A 19,657-nucleotide genomic window follows, 5' to 3' on the forward strand; every position below is an offset into this window, starting at 1 on the left:
TACGTCATCACTCCTGGTACCTGCCAACATGGAAGGTGGAGAAGGAGGCGTCGCTTTCGTTGGCCAAGGGGCTCTAGGCCCCCGGGCGGCTGCAGTGACAGTCCGGGAGCTTTTGCAGGACGGTAAGGAGTCGGGGTGGGTCGTAACGTGGGAATGGGGGGATGTCCTGCGCTGCATGTGGGCCCAGGCGGTGGACTCAACCCATCACTTTGCAGAAAGTTTTCCGGTCTGGACGTGACCACTCCCCTCCGCCCGGCCCCCTGGCATCCGGATGCTAGCCTCGCAGACCTTGTTTCTGGGACGTCCGGTTTTTGGTTGCTGCTCATTTCAACTCTGTCCTCCACGTTCCTGGGGCTTCCCTGAAGTCCTGGGACTTCGCAACCGGTTACTGGCGTTGGCAGCCACTGGCAGTTGCTGCAGTTCTTAAGGAAAGGGTGAAGCATCCCATCCCGTGAGAAGTGAGATATAGAACAGATGACAGACACTTAATGAAAGAGGGCGTTATTTTTAAATGGAGTTGGGAACATCCCCTCTGTTAAATCCTTAGACTGCACAGATGGCAGTTTTTGCAGTTCCGTTTATTTCTTTAAAGGCGTTTATCCACAACCATACATGGAAGAGAGTTTGGAGCATTCATTCAACCTGGGATATGCAGTTAGGTTTACTGACAGTTTAGACAGAAATTGCTAGATAGTAGAAGATAAGCTAAACATAGTACATTTGAGAAGCACATTAAATTGTGTTATTCCAGTTAACATGTCCCAAATCTCTTATTCTTTAGAGTAAAGTTCAAATTTCTTAAGACCCTTCTCATCTGTTCTTAATTTTCTTACCAAATTGCCACGTTTTCCCACCTGGTATTAAAATAATTTGATAGTTTAATCTTTCTATTGCATTGTAAAATTCCTTTTTATATTCGACAGTGTTAATATCTTTTTTTACTGTAAAGGTTTATTAAAATGGGACTGACTAAATCATTGTGGTATATAATTTGAAGTTATAAAATAATATCCATGTTATATTAAGTGAAAAAACAAGGCACAGAACTGTGTATAAAATCCAATTTTTTAAGGAGATATAGTTTTTAATACAAACTTGTACATACAGAGTATATGTGAAAGAATAAGAAGAATCTTTTAAGAGTGGTTGCCCTTGTGAAGGAACAAAAAAAAATCAGATGAGAACATGTTTCATCTGATTACCCTTTTGGAATTTTTAAATTTGCATTGTATGTATGGATTTTTTTTTTGGATTGAACACACACACAGATGCATAAGACTCAGCTCAGCTCCATGGATCACAGATTTTGGGGGACAGGGACCAGGCTTTGGAAATTGTTAAATTACCGAGATGATTCTCATGATCAGGCAAAGCATTCATATGGTACTTGCCTCATATTAAAGTGAACGTGTGAGACTATTAACTTTATATTCCAACTAGAAAAGCATATGCGGGGAGTGGGTGAAGGATATATTACAATTTTTTTTCTTCTACAATACTGAGCTCAGAAAAAGTACCCAATAAATATTTTTGATGAGACTAGTACAGAAATATAATTCTATTTTTGTTAACATTTAATTCCAGTTTGGAAGGGTTTTCAAAAATATATTTAACATTTATAGTATTATGGGGCAACTAAAAATTACCACTTTCAATACATGAAATCTATATGTCAAAAAGTGCCAACAATAATTTTTGTTTTTTAAAGGCCATAGGTATGGCTAGACTGCAAAGGGCAAGTGGTAAAGTCCAAATCTAAGACTATAAGACTTAGGGTAAAGTCTTACAGTCTTAGATTTTACCCCTACATGAATGAGTAAAAGTAGCATCTAGAGAAAAATAAAGTGCGTGGATGACGGATTTTAAAGAAGCCCCATTTTATTATGGAGAGCACACAAATCCTCTTCCACACAATGAAAAGTGCTGTTTCCCTTCTCTAATAGCTATGCTTCTTCCATGGTCCCCAGCTTTTGCCTCTATCAGAACTTTCCACGTGGGTTAAAGTGTTTGTAGAGATAGCTGATGCGTTTGTTAAGGTTGTGCAGGTCATCAAAGAACATCCAATTTCTGACCATTTTCTTCTTTCGGATACAATGCTGCAAGTCATTCCCCTTCCAGCCTCGAAGCCACCTGGGCTCCCTGATTAGTTCTTTGGGATGCATTTCAAAATTTCCCAAGATCCCGATGTTATCATACACACTGAACATGGCCCTCTTCTTCTTCCAACGATCAACCGCTTTGTGAGGTGGGACCATGACCCTTACAAAATAAATTCCAGGAACACCCAGAGAGAAGCTTCTGCAGGCCAGGGGCACCCAGCTCCACAGGCGCCTTCCTGTAGCCACAGCGAGGCTCCCTGCCATTGTTCTCGTCTCTCCCCTACAATAGCACACCACCCTAGCACAGAGTGCTGACTAGCCGTGACCATCAAGGAGATGACAAGAACCGCCTGTGCAGGCCTCACATAGGTACTAGCTGGACAAAGCCATTTTGGGCTTTACCCAGGTAGCTCTGCGCCCGACAGTGTTTATATCTTTATCTTGCATAATAAGTGCAGAATAAGTGTTCTTAAATTTTACTTATTTTTTAGAGAGCAGGGAGGGAGGGAGAAAGGGGGAGAAACATCAGTACTGGAGAGAAACAGCCATTGGTTGCTTCTCTTATGCCAGCCTGCAACCTAGACGTGTTCCCTGATTGGAAATTGAACTGGCAATCTTTTGCTTTGCTGTTGACACTCAGCCAGCTGAGCCACACTGCTCAGGACAAATAAGGGTTTTTAAATTGAACATCAAAGTAAGAAGCATATGTCCACATTTGTAGACCACGTAGGTTAAAAACGAATGAAATAAAGTTCTGTAGACAATAAGGGGGCCACATACTAAACTGACAAACTCAGGAGGCCTGTGTAGGACGTTACAAACTCAGAGACCTGAAGTAACCACATGGGATGGTCTAAAATTAAAACTTTGTAACTAAAAGTGAGTCCTGGTGGGTAGCCCTAGGCGGGTATCTTTCTTGACAGAGGTCAACCTTAACCTTAACCTTAACCGTGCCTGTCTATTTTGGCATCCAAGATAACAAACCTTTGGAATGTCAGACTAATCCAGTTCGCCATTGCCATACCCCTCAAGGCACAATCTTCCACCAGAGCTTGGGACCTGAGAACCCATTGTTGTTTTCCCACATAACATCTCTAGGTGCTATAAAGGTTAATTTTCAACTATCCCGTACCCACCAATGTAAAAGTATTTGCCTTTTACTCTTCATCCTGTCTCAGATATTTTCCTGCTTTGCATTCTCCCCCCTCTCTAATCTGTCACCAAGGAATTTTGGGTAACCCCTTTATGTCTTCTTTGATTATGATGTATAAATCAGGTGCAGAACTGTCATTCTCTGAAGTCTCTTCTCAGTCTGTTGATATTTTGCTTTCTGGCATTCGTTAGTTTGGCTCAAATAATTCATAGAAATTCTTACAGGTTTGGATGTTTCTTACATCTGACAGTTCTAAATTTTCTCTGACTGCTGTATATTTTATTATTGTCCTTAACTATTAGCCTTCTCGCAATTTATATATATATATACTTTAGTCAAAACCTACCTGTTGGTGGTGTTTTTTGAACTAGAAGTTATTAGGTTCTGCAGGTTAGATTCTCTCTAGTGCATCTTTGTGTCTTAATTTAAATTCAGTTGGACCAGGTTTTAAGCTCTGATAGACTGAGCAGTTCCCACTCTGAAGTAGCTCACCAATTTAGTAGGGGAAATAGTCTTGTAGAGCTGTAAAGAGAGTCACTGTAATAGAGGGTTGTAAGGGTAGCAGTGAAATTGCGTACAAAGTAAAATAGTAATTCAGAGGAGGGTGATAACTGGAGGTTGTTAGGAGAGTGACAGGGCCGCAGAAGAAGTGGAAGAAACAGCACATGCCAGACATAGGTATATATTTGGTTACACAGGGTTACATGCCAGACCAGAAAGTCTGTTCTGTTTTTTCCGTAAAATAAAAGACACGTTTTTCATTTTCACCAATAACTTGAATATTTTGAGTATGTCACGTATCTCCTACTATTGGCTTCTAGTGAGTAGAGGGGCAAGGATACTGCTAAACATCTTCTAATGAGCAAGACAACTCCACAGCAAAGAATTATTTGGCCACAATGTCAAGAGTACCAAGAAACTTTGCAAAGCACTTTTGACATGTTCTGTCAGGCACAGCACCTTCTCCATAGGCTGCTCAAATCGTTTTTGCATTTCAGTTGCGTTTTTACCTTTCTTGAAATCATAAAACGTAACACACTGAAAATGTTGTATATCTTCTCCCATCTTCAATATTGAAATGGTTGCACAAGAATTCACCAGTTTTGTTAATTTTTAAAAAATGCATGCTGACATGACGGCTGTCACAATACAGTCTAACAAAATAGTTTCATAGAAAGTTAAAGACAACTAAGCACTACTAGAGCCATCGTATGGAAAAGAAATTAAAGGAACTTTTTGGCCAACCCAGTATTTCGGTAGGATACATGTTAGGAACTGTAATCAGTTTTTGGAGGGTAATTATTCCTCAATTCTGCCTTCTGAATTTCCTGTTTAATTTTCTTACCCATCTTCCACAGTGGTTATTTAAATCTTTTCTTTTTTTTTCTTTTTTAAAAATTTTTTTATTGATTATGCTGTTACAGTTGTTCTATTCCCCCCTTTCATTCCCCTCCACCCTACCCCCCATCCCCACCATTACCCCCCCTTTAGTTTATGACCATGTGTCTCAAGTCCTTTAGATTCTATATTTCCCATGCTATTCTTGCCCCCCATCTATTTTCTATCTACTGTCTATGCTACTTATTTTCTGTACCTTCTCCCCCCTTCTCCTCCTCCCACTCCCCTGTTGCTAAGCCTCGTTGAGATCTTCATTGCTATGTTTCCACTCCTGATCTAGCTGTCCTTTTAGTTTGCTTTCATTTTAGGTGTGATTTGTTCATAACTGTGAGTTTGCTATCCTTTCACTGTTCATGTTTTTTTAACTTCTTTTTCTTAGGTAAGTCCCTTTAACATTTCATATAATAAGGGCTTGGTGATGATGAACTCCTTGAATTTGATCTGATCTGAGAAGCACCTTATCTGTCCTTCCATTCTAAATGAAAGCTTCGCTGGATAGAGCAATCTTGGTTGTAGGTCTTTGGATTTCAGGACTTGGAATAGCTCTTTCCAGCCCCTTCTTGCCTGTAGGGTCTCTTTTGAGAAATCGGCTGACAGTCTGATGGGGACTCCTTTGTAGGTGACTGTCCCCTTATCTCTTGCTGCTTCTAGGATTCTCTCCTTCATTTGAATCTTGCCTAATGTAATTATGATGTGCCTTGGTGTGTTCCTTCTTGGGTCCAACTTCTTTGGTATTCTCTGGGCTTCCTGGATTTCCTGGAAGTCTATTTCCTTTGCCAGATTGGGGAAATTCTCCTTTATTATTTGTTCAAATAAGTTTTCCACTGGTGGCTGTTCCTTTCCCCCTTCTGGTACCCCTATAATTCGGATGTTGGAGCATTTAAAGATGTCCTGGAGGTTCCTAAGACTCTCCTCATTTCTTTGAATTCTTGCTTCTTGACTCTTTTCTGTTTGGCCATTATTTGCTTTCTTCTGGTCCACTCCATTGATTTGAGTCCCAGTTTCCTTTTCATTGCTATTGGTGTCCTGTGCAATTCCATTCATTTCAATTAATTTCGCCTTCATATATTTGTCTAATTTGTGGCTATAATCAACCAGTTCTGTGAGGATCCTGATGACCAGTGTTTTAAACTGTGCGTCTGAGAGTTTTGCTATTTCTTCATCGCTTAGATCTATGGGCTCTGGGGCTTTGAGATCTTCTTGCAACATTTTTTGGTCTGTTCTGGCCCTTTAAGTGTGAGAAGCGGGGCCTTGGACTCCCAGGTCGCTGTGTTGTGACGCTGTATGTGGGGGCCTGGTCAGAGCAGGGAAATGACGACCCCCTCTGCTGTTTCTCACAGCTGGGTGAGGATCAGCGCCTTAGGTGGTTCACCTGGGCCAGGCCACTCAGAGTTGCTGGGTTATGACGCTGTATGTGGAGGTGGGGTCAGAGCAGGGAAATGGCGGCGCCCTCCACTGCCGCTTGCCGCGGGGACCCGCCGGGCCCCGGTCCAACCGCCCACTCCCTCGCCTGTCCGCCCGCGCACAAATGCGTGACCACAGTCAACACGCAGCACCGCTCCCCCGCTGTCTCCCCCGCGGTGGCTCGCCTGGTCGCTCGCTTGGTCGCTCATTAGGTCCAACCCTGCGCCTGGATTCCGCATCTGGATTCCGCGCCTGAGTCCGTCTGACCGAGTTTTCCTGTGCAACCCCGCTTCACCAGCCGCTGGTTTCGCCCCTTACCGGTCAGGCTGAAGAATTTGTTGTTAACGGATTTCCGAAAAGTTCAATTTTCCGTGTTCTGGCTGTGTTTTCTGTTGCTAATATTTAGTTGTCCCTAAACGTGGTTGTGTGAGAAGGCACGACATATCCACCTATGCCTCCATCTTGGCGGAAGTCGTTATTTAAATCTTTTCAAACTCTTCCTTCAAGTTTGACAAATGACTTATACTTACCTAAAAAAAAAAAATCCACCAGATGTGAACTTTCTTCATTTCTCGCTATTAAACCTGTACGTTGAACTTGAGCCTGCAACTATCTTTTCTCCCCTTTTCCTGTTATATTTTCAATTACAACAGAAGGGAACCTTTGCTCCTTCCTAAGGACAGTTCTTCCTCTTGTGCCCTGGATTTTCTTCCTGTTTTCTCAAGGGCCTAGTCACACTCAGTCTATGCATTTGAAATTGCTTTGCTGAGGTCTGCAGTGATTTCCTTGTGGATAAATCAAATGGACACAGTGTTATTTATAATAGCCAAACTCTAGAAGCAACCCAGGTGCCCATCAGTAGATGAGTGGATAAAGAGGCTGTGTTATATTGGCACAGTGGAATACTATTTGGCTGTGAAAAAGAGGGAAATCTTTTGAGACACTGGATGGACCTGGAGAATATTATGCTAAGTATAATAGGCCAGTCAGAGAAACACAAGTACCATGTAATTTCATTCATACGTGGAATTTAATGAACAAAAATAAACTAACAAACAAAATAGAAATTGAATCATAGGTACATAGAACAGACAGACAGCTGTCAGATGGGAGGAAGGTTGGGGGGCTGGGTGAAAAAGGTGAAGTTTAGATTAAGAAGGAAAAAAAAAGCCACATAAACACAGACATGACAGTATGGTGATTGCCAGTGGAAAGGGGGTGGTGGAGAGGTGGGAGAAGGCAGAGCTGTGATAAATGATGGTGGTAAGAGACTTTCCTTTGGGTAGTGAGTACATGATACAGTGTGCAGATGATGTGTTACAGAGTGGTACACTTGTAACCTATATGGCTTCGTTGACCAGTGTCACCCCAATAGATTCAATTAAAAACTTTTGACAAATGGGCACTTTTTGACTTTCTTACTTGACCTTTTAAAAGGGTTTGACTTCTTTTTGAAATATTTTCCTCATGTGACTTGAATTCCATATTTAAAAAATTTCTAATTCTGCCCTGGCTGGTATAGCTCAGTGGATTGAGTGTGAGCCTGCGAACCAGATGATCACAGTTTGATTCCCAGTCAGGGCACATGCCTGGGTTGCAGGTCAGTTCCCAGCAGGGGATGCACGAGAGGCAACCATACATTGATATTTCTCTCCTGTCCTTCCCTTCCCCTCTAAAGATAAATAAATAAAATCTTAAAAAAAACTTTGGGGAAGTAAAAATAAAAATTAAAATAAAATTTCTAATTCTGTAAGTGCTCTGTTCCATTTTCTTTTAGATGCTTGTCTTCCTCAGTTTGCCCCTAATTTAGTAGTTTGCTTACTCATCCCCTGCAATATTGCTAAGGAATTTAACATTTTGATCAGCAACAGTGATCTGTCAATAATGGAAGGTAGGATTGGTAAGGTTGGTGTGCAGTTGCATAATTTGAAAATTTGTGAGGTGCTCCTGATTTGCCTTCTATAGGAATGAGAAAACTATGAGAGACATTATAAACTATAAAAGAGAAGACTTGTTCTCTCTGAAGACCATTAGTCCATAAGTCTGACTTCAGTGGGCAGTATTCAACCTACATTGTGTTTGGTCTTTATAAAGTCTTTTATAGTACTCATCACTTGCTTCAATATGTCCATTTTGGTTTTTGCCATTCTCTCCTGTTTCTTTCTTTCTCTTGGAACACTCCTTAGTCTTTTTGATTGCTTTCATTTCTTTCGTCTCCTTCCAAATTTTTGGTGTTTTCTTGGCTTCTGAATTATATCTTCCCATTTCCATCTTTTTGTACACTCTAAAATTTCTTCCTAAGTCATGTGAGTTTTTTCATGGTTTCAAAATTAATATCTATGCTCACAAATACACACACGTATGGTACTTACCTCTCTTCTGAGCTATAGAACTACTGTCTACTTGACATTTCTATTTGATCGTGAATAAACACTAGTAGTTGTGCCTATAAATACCTACATATGAACAAATAGTACAAATTCCACATATAAAAAAGTGAAGTAAGGACTTCCGCCAAGATGGAGGTATAGGTGGATGTGCCGTACCTTCTCACACAACCAAGTTTAGGGACAACTAAATATTAGCACCAGAGAACACAACCAGAACACGGAAAATTGAACTTTTCGGAAGTCCGTTAACAACAAATTCTTCAGCCCGACCGGTAAGGGGCGAAACCGGCGTCTCGTGAGGAGTTGCACGGGAGGGCTCCGGTTGGACGGACCCAGGCGCGCGAATCCAGACGCACGGGTTCCAGGCCCAGGGTTGGACCTAGTGAGTGACCGAGTGACCCACCGGGTGAGCGACTGCTGAGGAGACGGTGGGGAGGCAGTGCTGCGTGTTGACTGCGGTTGCCTGTCTGTGGGCGAGCGGACGGGCGAGCGGACGGGCGAGGGAGCGGGCGGTTGGACCAGCCGCGGCGGGTAAAGGGCGCCGCCATTTCCCCGCTCTGACCACGCCCCCACATACAGCGTCACAACACAGCGACCTGGGAGTCCAAGGCGCCGCTTCTCACATTTAAAGGGCCAGAACAGACCAAAAATGTCGCAGGAAGACCTCAAAGCCCCAGAGATAAATCTAAGCGACGAAGAAATAGCAAAACTCTCAGACGCACAGTTTAAAACACTGGTCATCAGGATCCTAACAGATCTGGTTGACTATAGCCACAAATTAGAGAAACATATGAAGGCTAAACTAAGGGAAATTAATGGAATTCCACAGGAAACCCATAGAGATGAAAAGGAAACTGGGACTCAAATCAATGGAGTGGACCAGAAGAAAGCGAATAATGGCCAAACAGAAAAGAGTCAAGGAGCAAGAATTCAAAGAAATGAGGAGAGTCTTAGGAACCTCCAGGACATCTTTAAACGCTCCAATATCCGAATTATAGGGGTACCAGAAGGGGGAAAGACACAACCACCAGTGGAAAAATTATTTGAACAAATAATAAAAGAAAATTTCCCCAATCTGGCAAAGGAAATAGACTTCCAAGAAATCCAAGAAGCTCAGAGAGTACCAAAAAAGTTGGACTCAAGAAGAAACACACCAAGGCGTATCATAATTACATTAGCCAAAATGAAAATGAAGGAGAGAATCCTAGAAGCAGCAAGAGCTAAGGGGACAATCACCTACAAAGGAGTCCCCATCAGACTGTCAGCAGATTTCTCAAAAGAGACCTTACAGGCAAGAAGGGGCTGGAAAGAAATATTCCAAGTCATGAAATCTAAAGACCTACAACCAAGATTGCTCTATCCAGCAAAACTTTCATTTAGAATGGAAGGACAGATAAGGTGCTTCTCAGATCAGATCAAATTCAAGGAGTTCATCATCACCAAGCCCTTATTATATGAAATGTTAAAGGGACTTACCTAAGAAAAAGAAGTTAAAGAAACATGAACAGTGAAAGAACAACAAGCTCACAGTTATTAACAACCACACCTAAAACGAAAGCAAACTAAAAGAACAGCTAGATCAGGAGTGGAAACATAGAAATGAAGATCTCAAGGAGGGTTAGCAACAGGGGAGTGGGAGGAGGAGATGGGGGGAGAAGGTACAGAAAATAAGTAGCATAGACAGTAGATAGAAAATAGATGGGGTGGGGGGCAAGAATAGCATGGGAAATATAGAACCTAAAGGACTTGAGACACATGGACATAAACTAAAGGGGGGTAATGGTGGGGATGGGGGGGCAGGGTGGAGGGGAATGAAGGGGGGAATAGAACAACTGTAACAGCATAATCAATTAAAAAAATAAATTTAATAAAAAAAAAGTGAAGTAAAAATTTTTTTATCCTCATTGGAGAATATACTTATTGATCTTAGAGAGGAAGGGAAGGAGAGAAACATTGATTGGTTGCCTCTCACACTCACTCCTGCTGGTTCTGAACCTGCAACCCATCCAATGTGTCCTGACTGGGAATTGAACCCATGACCTTTCAGTGTACTGGACCATGCTCCAACCACCTGAGCCACACCGGCCAAGACTAAATGAAAATTTTAAAACCTCTTTCCCCCAATCTTTTACTCTGGTAGTCTCTGTTAACATTAATTACATGTGGTTAGATGTGTGCTTGCTTACCATGTAGATTATGAGTTCCTTGGAGGTAGGGGCATGTTCATATTTATAAAAAGATGCCTAGTGGCCCAGCTTAATGCAAAGCTGAATTTTCTATGTCAGTTACTTAGGAATCATCCTTCTTGCTCTAACCAATCACCCATTTTCAGCTTGACTTGAAGTCCTACACATTATAGTCTCTGAATATTTGTCAATTCCTTGATATTCTTAGTGCTGTTGTCATAGGCCTTCATCTTGTCACTTGGGCTGTTAACATAGCACCTTATTGGCCTTCGTGGCTGTGTTCATGGGTGTGTGGATAAACCATCTTTCTGGGAAAACAGGGAAAGCCCTGGTTTTGTAGGTGTGCCAGCTTCCATGCTGTAAATTCTCTCACCATGGTCAATTTTAAGATACATGTGATGTCAGCTGGCTCACACAGTTCCTGAAAAGTTAACAGTTAGCTCTCTGGAGCCACTAGAAGCCAGCTCCAAAACACCACTATGTGACTAGTTTCTTTTCACTCATCATCCATTTGCTGCTAGAAACTTAAAACAAAGATGGTAGTGCTCTTCTTGGCTTTAAAACCTTAAGTGGGATATAGTCTGAACATCTTGATGTCTTAACAGCCTTTTTTTAAACTGATCCCCAACCTCCCTGTGGAACCTCAACTCCTATTATTCTTAACCCTTTTGCCCAACACACACTGTGGTCTAGACATACAGTCACTATTCCTCTATATATTAAAATATGCTGTGGTATTTGCTTCCTCTACAATTTTCCTTTTCTTGAAATGGCTGTCTCCACTTTTCTGACTGACTGGCTTCTTAATTCTGAGGACTTGCCAGACTGAAGGAAATGGTTCTCAGAATTAAGGCCAAAGTAGCAGTTTCCTTCTTTTACCTCACTCTACTTTGAAAGTAGGAAAGAATGCAGAATGATATTTCTAGCTGATACATATGTTAATTAATTCCTTCAACCAATATTGAGCACCCGCTACGTGTCAGGCATTGTTCAGGCTCTAGGGATGTGGTAGTAAATAAATACTTTGCCCTCATGGAACACCACACACACACAAATACACACACATATACATATACACACATATACATGTACAGACATAAATGTACCTATATGTACACACATATACATGCACACACAGTGGATATAGATAAATTAACTGTTTTCATTAGTACTCTATTTTGCTTGTTTCATAATCTGTCAGGGCAGTCTTACCTATATCTAGCACATGGTTAGGAAATAGTGGATTATACCTATATCAAGCTCACTTTAATATATTTATTTTTAACTCATAATTCTCTCCATTTTTTCTTCAATTCATAGGTTTTCTTTCATTCACAGGATTTCTATACTGAAAGATATCTTAACATCTAACATCACTTTTCCCCTGTCTATTAATGGTCTATTTTGAAGTTTCTCTTTCAATTTACTATTTCACCCCAAAATTCTAAGTTTTATTAGTACCTGTAAGTTTGTCTTTCTGTTAAAAATCTAGATTCAGATTGACCAGAAAGGTCAAGATGGAGAGGTAGGTAAACACAGCTCACCCCCTTGCACAACCACTGCAAAATTACAACTAATATATAGAACTAACATCACTCAGAACCAACAGAAAATCAAGCTGTATGGAATCAGCTTGAGAATAGAATCAACTAAAGAATTAAACCACATTCGTCCAAATTGGTAGGAGGGACAGAGGGGAGACATGAGATGTGGAACTGGCTGGTCCCAAAACCACATGTGGTGGATATAAAACAGAGGGATATCTCAGGAGTGAGGGATCCCAGCACCACAACAGACCACCCAGCCCAGGGTTCCAGCACCAGGAAGTTAAGTCCCCATAACTTCTGGCTGTAAAAACTCCTGGGTCTTGGGTCATTGGAAGAGACTGTGGGATTCTCAGACCTCGCCTGTTAAAGGGCCTTGCACCATACACAGACTTACTCAGTCTCACGCCCTCTGTGCTACAGCACTGGGGCAGCAGCTTGAAGGACACCAGTGGGCATACAGGGAAGAACTGAAGTGGCTGGCGTCAAGGTGAGAGGGGTGGGACAGCTTCCTCCCACATAGAACTGCAGATGGTGGCCATTGTACATTTTTTGAGCCCTCTCCCACAGAAACTCAAAGTATGTTGGTACCATATCTGAATTTTGATCTACGTGGCTCACATAGTAAGCTCTACCTTGGTGATTACTTGAGAATCTGCCCAAGTTGGTAACAGTGACTTTTCCATACGAAGGTCTGGGATAGGTACAAGCTTCAGACCTTCCTAAATCTGCTCATACAGCTCCCATACCTCTCACTGAGTGGCCCCAGGCCTGGCATTAGCAGCAGCCATCTGCAGGTTGCTTTATAGATTATACCAAGGGGCCCCAGACAGAATACAGGTGGAGGCTGACCTTTGCCTGTATTACCTAGGAAACCCCAAAACTTCCTCACTCAGACAGCCACAGACCATGATGGAGTGCCATCCAACCACCTCCACAACCCAGGGAGGAAGATGGTTGCTGGCTAGAAGGTTATAGTCAGTACTGCTAGCTGTCTGGACTGGCTAAGTCCCTCCCATTGACCTGCTGATAGCAATCAAGACTCATTTACAAGAGGAGTGAGTACACAGCCTATGTGGAAGGTGCACCTTGAGTACTGAGCTTGGGAGATAAGAGAGGCTGTGCCTTTGGACCCTGCAGGACAACTACAATACTAGGCCATACTACCAAGACATGGAGTCAAAACAGCTCTTCCTGATAATAAAAACAGGAATGGGGAGGCTGCTAAAACAAGGAGAGAAAGAAACATGGATCAAATGAAAGGACAGATCAAAACTCCAGGAAAAGAACAAAACAAAATGAAGATAAACAATCTATCAGATGCAGAGTTCAAAACACTGTTTATAAGGATGCTCAAGGGACTTAGTGAGAAACTCAGCCGCATAAGTGATCCAGTCAGAAGTGAAGGATTCACTAATTGAAATAAAGAACAATTTACAGAGAAACAACAGTAGGGTGAATAAGACGGAGAATCAAATCAATGAGTTGGAATATAGGGAAGCAAAAAACAAGCCAATCAGAACAGCAAAAAGAAAGAATCTCCTGAAATGAGGATAGTTATAAGCAGTCTCTGGGACAACTTCAAGCACTCCAACATTCACATCATAGGGTTACCAGAAGGAGAGGAGAAGAGCAGGAAATTGAAAATCTACTTGAAAAATAATGAAAGAAAACCTCCCTAATTTGGTGAAGGAAATAGATGTGCAAGTCCAGGAAGAACAGAGGCCCAAACAAGGTGGATCTAAAGAGTGTCACACCAAGACACATCATAATTAAAATGCCAAAGGTTAAAGAGAGATACTTTTTATTTTTATTTTTTTTTAATTTTTTAAATTTTTTTTTAAAGATTTTATTTATTTATTTATCTTTAGAGGGGAAGGGAAGGAGAGAGGGAGAGAAACATCAATGTATGGTTGCCTTTCATGCATCCCCTGCTGGGAATTGGCCTGCAGGGAACTGGTCTGCAACCCAGGCATGTGCCCTGACTGGGAATCGAACCGCGATTGTCTGGTTCGCAGGCCCGTGCTCAATCCACTGAGCTACACCAGCCAGGGCACTTTTTAAAAAATATATATTTTATTGATTATCCTATTAGGGTTGTCCCATTTTTTCCCCTCCCCTTTATTCTCCTCTCCCACCAACATTCCCCTCCTCCTTAGTTCAGGTCCATGGGTCGTACATATAAGTTCTTTGGCTTTTACATTTCCTGTACTATTCTTAACCTCCCCCTGTCTATTTTGTACCTACCATTCATGCTTCTTATTCCCTGTACTTTTTCTTACATTCTGCCCCCTACTCTCCACTGATATCCATGTGATTTCCATTTCTGTGATTCTGTTCTTGTTCTAGTTGTTTGCTTAGTTTTTTGTTTGTTTGGTTTTAGGTTCAGTTGTTGGTAGTTGTGTTTCTTGTCATTTTATTGTTCATATTTTTGATCATCTTCCTTTTCTCAGATAAGTTCCTTTAACATTTCATATAATAAGGGCTTGGTGATATGAACTATTTTAACTTGACCTTATCTGGAAAGCACTGTATCTGCCCTCCCATTCTAAATGATAATTTTGCTGGATAGAGTAATCTTGGATGTAGGTCCTTGCCTTTTGTGACTTTGAATACTTCTTTCCAGCCCCTTCTTGCCTTTAAGGTATCTTTTGAGAAATCATCTGATAGTGTTATGGGAACTCCTTTGAAGGTAACTGTCTTCTTTTTCTACTTTAAGATTGTCTCCTTATCTTTAATCTTGGGTAACTTAATTATGATGTGCCTTGGTGTGCACTTCCTTGGGTCTACCTTCTTTGGATTCTCTGAGCTTTTTGAACTTCCTGGAAGTCTATTTCCTTTGCCAGATTGGGGAATTTCTTCTTAATTATTTCTTCAAATAAGTTTTCAGTTTCTTGTTCTTCCTCTTTTCCTTCTGGCACCCCTATGATTCAGATGTTGGAAGGTTTAACGTTATCCTGGAGGTTCTTTAGTCTCCTTTCTTTAAAATTCTTTTTCATTCTGTTTTGGTCGAATATTTATTTCTTCCTGCTGTTCCAAATTGTTGATTTGGGTCCTGCTTTCTTTCCCTTCACTGTTGGTTCCCTGTATATTTTTTTTATTTCACTTCACATAGCCTTCACTTTTTCCTCTAGTTTGTGACCATACTCAACCATTTCTGTGAGCATCCTGATTACTAGTGTTTTGAGCTCTGCACCTTATAGGTTGTTTGTCTCTCCATTGCTTACTTCTATTTTTGGAGCTTTGATCTGTTCTTTCATTTGGTCCATATTTTTTTTTTTTTGTCTCAGTGTAGCTATTAACGTTGTAAGGGCTGGAGCCTTAGGTATTTGTTAGGGTGGGGCAATCCACATCACTGTATTGTGGTGCTATATGGGTAAGGGGTCTGAGGGAGAACAGTGCTGCTTGCTCAGCTCTTGGCCAGCTTCAGTCACTTCCCCTGCTACCCACAAGCAAATTGGGTCTTTCTGGTGCTGTTTCCTGGGCAGGTGGGCTAGTGTATGTTCAAGGACCATGTGGGTCTCTCCAACAAATCTCCTGTGGGGCTGGGATTTCCTCCTGCTGCCGCAACTCCCAGAGGTTTTTAGGCTTTATTTCTGTGCACTGAAACCCTGGGTTGCGTGGTCTGTCTTGTTCCCCAGTTGTTCCTCCTAGTGTATCCTCATGGAAATGTGGGACTGCCCAGTCTACCCCTTGACACGTGTCTTCTCCACCCTGGCTGCCTGTCTCCACCCCTCCTATTAGTCTGAATGAATGTTTCTTCTTTACCTCTTTGGTTATCAGACTTCAATACAGTTTGATTTCTGGCAGTTCCGGTTATTTTTCATTTTTAAATTTGTTGTAGTCCTTCTTTTGGTTTTGTGAGGAGCCAAAGTGTATCTACTTATGCCTCCATCTTGGCTGGAAGTAAGATAGAATCTTAAAATCAGCAAGAGAAAAGCAATTGTTTATCTACACCGGACTTCTGGTAAGACTGTCAGGTGATTTCTCAAAAGAAACCTTACAGGCTAGAAGGGATTGGCAAGAAGTATTCCAAGTCATGAAATGCAAGGACCTACAACATAGGTTACTCTATGTAGCAAAGCTATTTAGAATGGAAGGGCACATATAGTGCTTCCTAGACAAGGTAAAACTAAAGGAGTTCATCATCACCAAGCCCTTATTATATGAAGTATGAAGGGACTTATTTAAGAAAAAGAAGATAAAACTTATTTAAAAAGAAGAAGATGAGGATTAACGTGGTGATAAATATGTAACTGTCAGCAATTGATTCTAAAAAACAAACTGAACAGTCAAGCAGAACAGAAATAGAATCATAAATATGGAGAACACTGGGATAGTGGCTGTGTGGTTTGGGATCTGGGGGATGGGGAAAAGGTGAAGGGATTAAGAATACAAATTGGTAGTTACAGATAAGCAGGGTGTTGTTAGGAGTAAGTATAGAAAATGGAGTTGCCAAAGAACTTATTTATATGATCCATGCATGTAAACAAAGGAGGGGGGATTGCCAGAGGGAGTATGGGGGCTCTGAGTAAAGGATGGGGCAAGGGAGGGGAAAATTGAGACAACTGTCCTAACATAATCTATTAAAAAGTTCCAGAGCCACTGTATAGTAACAATTTTCATGTATTGATCTAGAGATAGCAGAGGTCATAAATCAAGTATAGTCAACTTTCCTCTTATCATCATCAGTGACCTTGTTTTTTTTTGTTATATGAAGTGTGTGTGTGTTAAAGGTTATGGTGAATAGTTAATTTTTAATCTTTTACTCAGTAGCTATATTTTTTGACTCACTGACAAAAGTTAGTTTTTAGTAGTGTAGCATAGTGGTTCAGAATGTGGGCTCCAAACCTGGATTACCTGGGTTCAAATTTCATGTTGGACAAGTTGCCCTGTGTGTACCTGCCTTTTCATCTGTGAAGTAGGGAAAATAATAGTCCAACAGGGTTATGTGAGGATTGAATGAGTTAATACTTGTAAAGTGCTTAGATCAATAAAGTGCTTAGATGTACCAGATTAGCCTGGTGTATCATAAGCTCTCAGTGAGTATTACCACTGTCTTCTGATGTTGCCTCCTCTTCTCATTTGCAACAGAAAGTATTTACAACAATTTTTGGTATATAGAAAGACCTTGGAATATGTTAACTATGATTGTAATTCTGTTGTTTAATATCTGTGGTTTAGTACAGTGTAATTAATAAATAAAGACTTTTCCTTATATTTTCTCCAGACTGTTATAGTGATTTTTTAAATGAAGACTTTGATGTAAGGGCTTATACTTCCCAATCTATTCATCAAGCTGTAATTGCTGAACAACTAGCAAAACTTGCCCAAGGAATCAGTCAGTTGGATAAAGAACTACACCTACAGGTAATTCTGATCTTCTGGATCACACAGCTTATTCAGCTTAAAGGGATAATTTATCATTTTGATAATCCTTTTATTATTTAATCTAAATGTATATTTACATAAACAAATGTATAACGTAGAAATGTGGCTTATTTTTTAAAGTATGCTTTTGAAAAGGTTTTTGTAATGCACTTTTCGTTAGTTGACAAACTAATATGTTCATCTGTTGAAAATCTATTTTTCATACTTTGTTTTTACCATCTTAATTGATGTACAATGAATATAGATGGGCAAAGAATAAGATGACTTTGATAAAGATAATAGAAAATGGAATTTTGAAGTTGTAAATAAGAAAAATTGTGATGTTCACATGGGCAGATCACACTTTATGAGCACAAAATATGGAAAGTTGATAAATTTGTGGTGGGTAGAACACAGTAGAGGGAGTTAGGAGATAGGTCCTAATCTCAGCTCTGCTGTTGCCATTTATACCTTTTTGTGCCTTTGAGTCTTGCTTAAAAAAATTATCAAGTGGGTTAGAGTGAATAAGGAAGAGAAGATTATAGTAGAAAATCTTGAGGGTTCCTTTCTCTACATTTATATAATTTTTAAAATTATTTTTAATTTTAACTATAATTTATATTCAGTATTATATTCTATTAGTTTCAGATATACAGCAAAGTGGTTAGAAAATTATGTGCTTTACAGAGTGATCCCCTGTTCTACTTCAAATATCCACTTGGGCACATACATATATTTATCTTGATATTGACCATATTCTCTATGCTATAATCTACATCTCTGTGGCTATTCTGTAACTAACAGTTTGTACTGCTTAAAACCCTTGACCTTATTCACCTGACCCCCCCAAATCTCCCCTTCCTTCTGACACCTGTCAATATGACTTCTGTATTATGAGTCTGTTTCTATTTTGTCTGTTTTTTCATTAGATTCCTCGTATAAGTGAGTGACATCATGATATTTGTTTTTCTCTGGCTTATTTCACTTAGCATAATACCCTCTGTCCATCCATGCTGTTGCAAAATGTAAGATTTCCCTCTTTTTTATGACTGTGTATTATTACATTGTGTAAATATACCACAGCTTTTTTATCCACTGAACTACTTAGGGGCACTTGGTGTGCTTCCATATCTTGGCTCTAGTAAATAATGCTGCAATGAACGTAAGGGTGCATATGTTCTTTTTAATTAGTATTTTTGGTTTCTTCAGATATATTTCCAGAATGGAATTGATGGTCGTAAGGCAATTCCATTTCTAATTTTTGAAGAAACTTTGCACTGTTTCCATAGTGGTGTATTAGTCTGCATTCCCACCAACTGTGCACTAGAGTTCCCTTTTCTCCACATCCTTGACAACACTTGCTGTTTATTTATTGAAGATATCCCTTCTGGCAGGTGTGAGGTGGTATCTCGTTGTGGTTTTGGTTTGCATTTCTCTGATTAGTGATTTCTCATTAGTAAGCATATGAACAACTTTTCATATGTTTATTGGCCATTTGTATGTCTTCCTTAAAGAAGTATCTGTTCAGGTATTCTGCCCACTTTTTAACTGGAATGTTTGTCTTTCTGGTATTAAGTTGTCTCAATCTTTATAAATCTTGGATATTAACCCTTTATCAAATGTATCGTTGGCCAGTATGTTCTTCCATTCAGTAGATTGTCTTTTCTGTTCATTGATGGCTTCCTTAGCTGTGAAAAAACTGTTTAGTTTGATGTAGTCCCATTCATTTATTTTTTTCTTTTGTTTCCCTTCCCTGAGGAGATAATATCAGCAAAATATATTGCTGCAAGAAATTTCTGAGATTTAACTACCTATATTTACTTCTAGGGTTTTTATGTGTTCAAGTGTTATATTTAAGCCTTTTATTGATTTTGAGTTTATTCTTGTGTATGTTGTAAGAAAGTGGTCTAGTTTCATCTTTTTTGCATGTGTCTGTCCAATTTTCCCAGTAGCATTTATTGAATAAACTGTCTTTACCCTGTTGTGTGTTCTTATCTTCTTTGTCAAATATTAATTGGCTGTAAAGGTGTGGGTTAATTTGTAGGCTCTCTATTTTATTTCATAAATAGAAATGTCTGTTTTTATGCCAGTACCATGCTATTTTGAATACTAT

At 40.2% G+C, this 19,657-nt stretch overlaps 2 protein-coding genes across 2 annotated transcripts in view; one reads left to right on the top strand and one right to left on the bottom strand.

The window, feature by feature from the left end:
- Nucleotides 1-4: 4 nt before the first annotated feature.
- The window catches only part of COG5 (component of oligomeric golgi complex 5), a 347,306-nt gene continuing 327,653 nt past the window's right edge, over nt 5-19,657 (top strand). The window contains exons 1-2 of the mRNA XM_037150482.2: nt 5-122; nt 17,405-17,544. Of these exons, the coding sequence (XP_037006377.2) occupies nt 29-122; nt 17,405-17,544 (234 nt within the window). The 5' untranslated portion in view covers nt 5-28. The remainder of the gene's footprint in view (nt 123-17,404; nt 17,545-19,657) is intronic.
- On the bottom strand, nt 1,980-2,412 carry LOC119053047 (39S ribosomal protein L51, mitochondrial-like). Its single transcript, XM_037150481.2, has one exon. The coding sequence runs from the start codon at nt 2,361-2,363 to the stop codon at nt 1,980-1,982; it is 384 nt and encodes a 127-aa protein (XP_037006376.2). The 5' UTR covers nt 2,364-2,412.

Source organism: Artibeus jamaicensis, unplaced genomic scaffold, assembly GCF_021234435.1.
Source record: "Artibeus jamaicensis isolate MK-2021 breed Jamaican fruit bat unplaced genomic scaffold, CSHL_Jam_final contig_834, whole genome shotgun sequence".
Taxonomy (NCBI): Eukaryota; Metazoa; Chordata; class Mammalia; order Chiroptera; family Phyllostomidae; genus Artibeus; species Artibeus jamaicensis.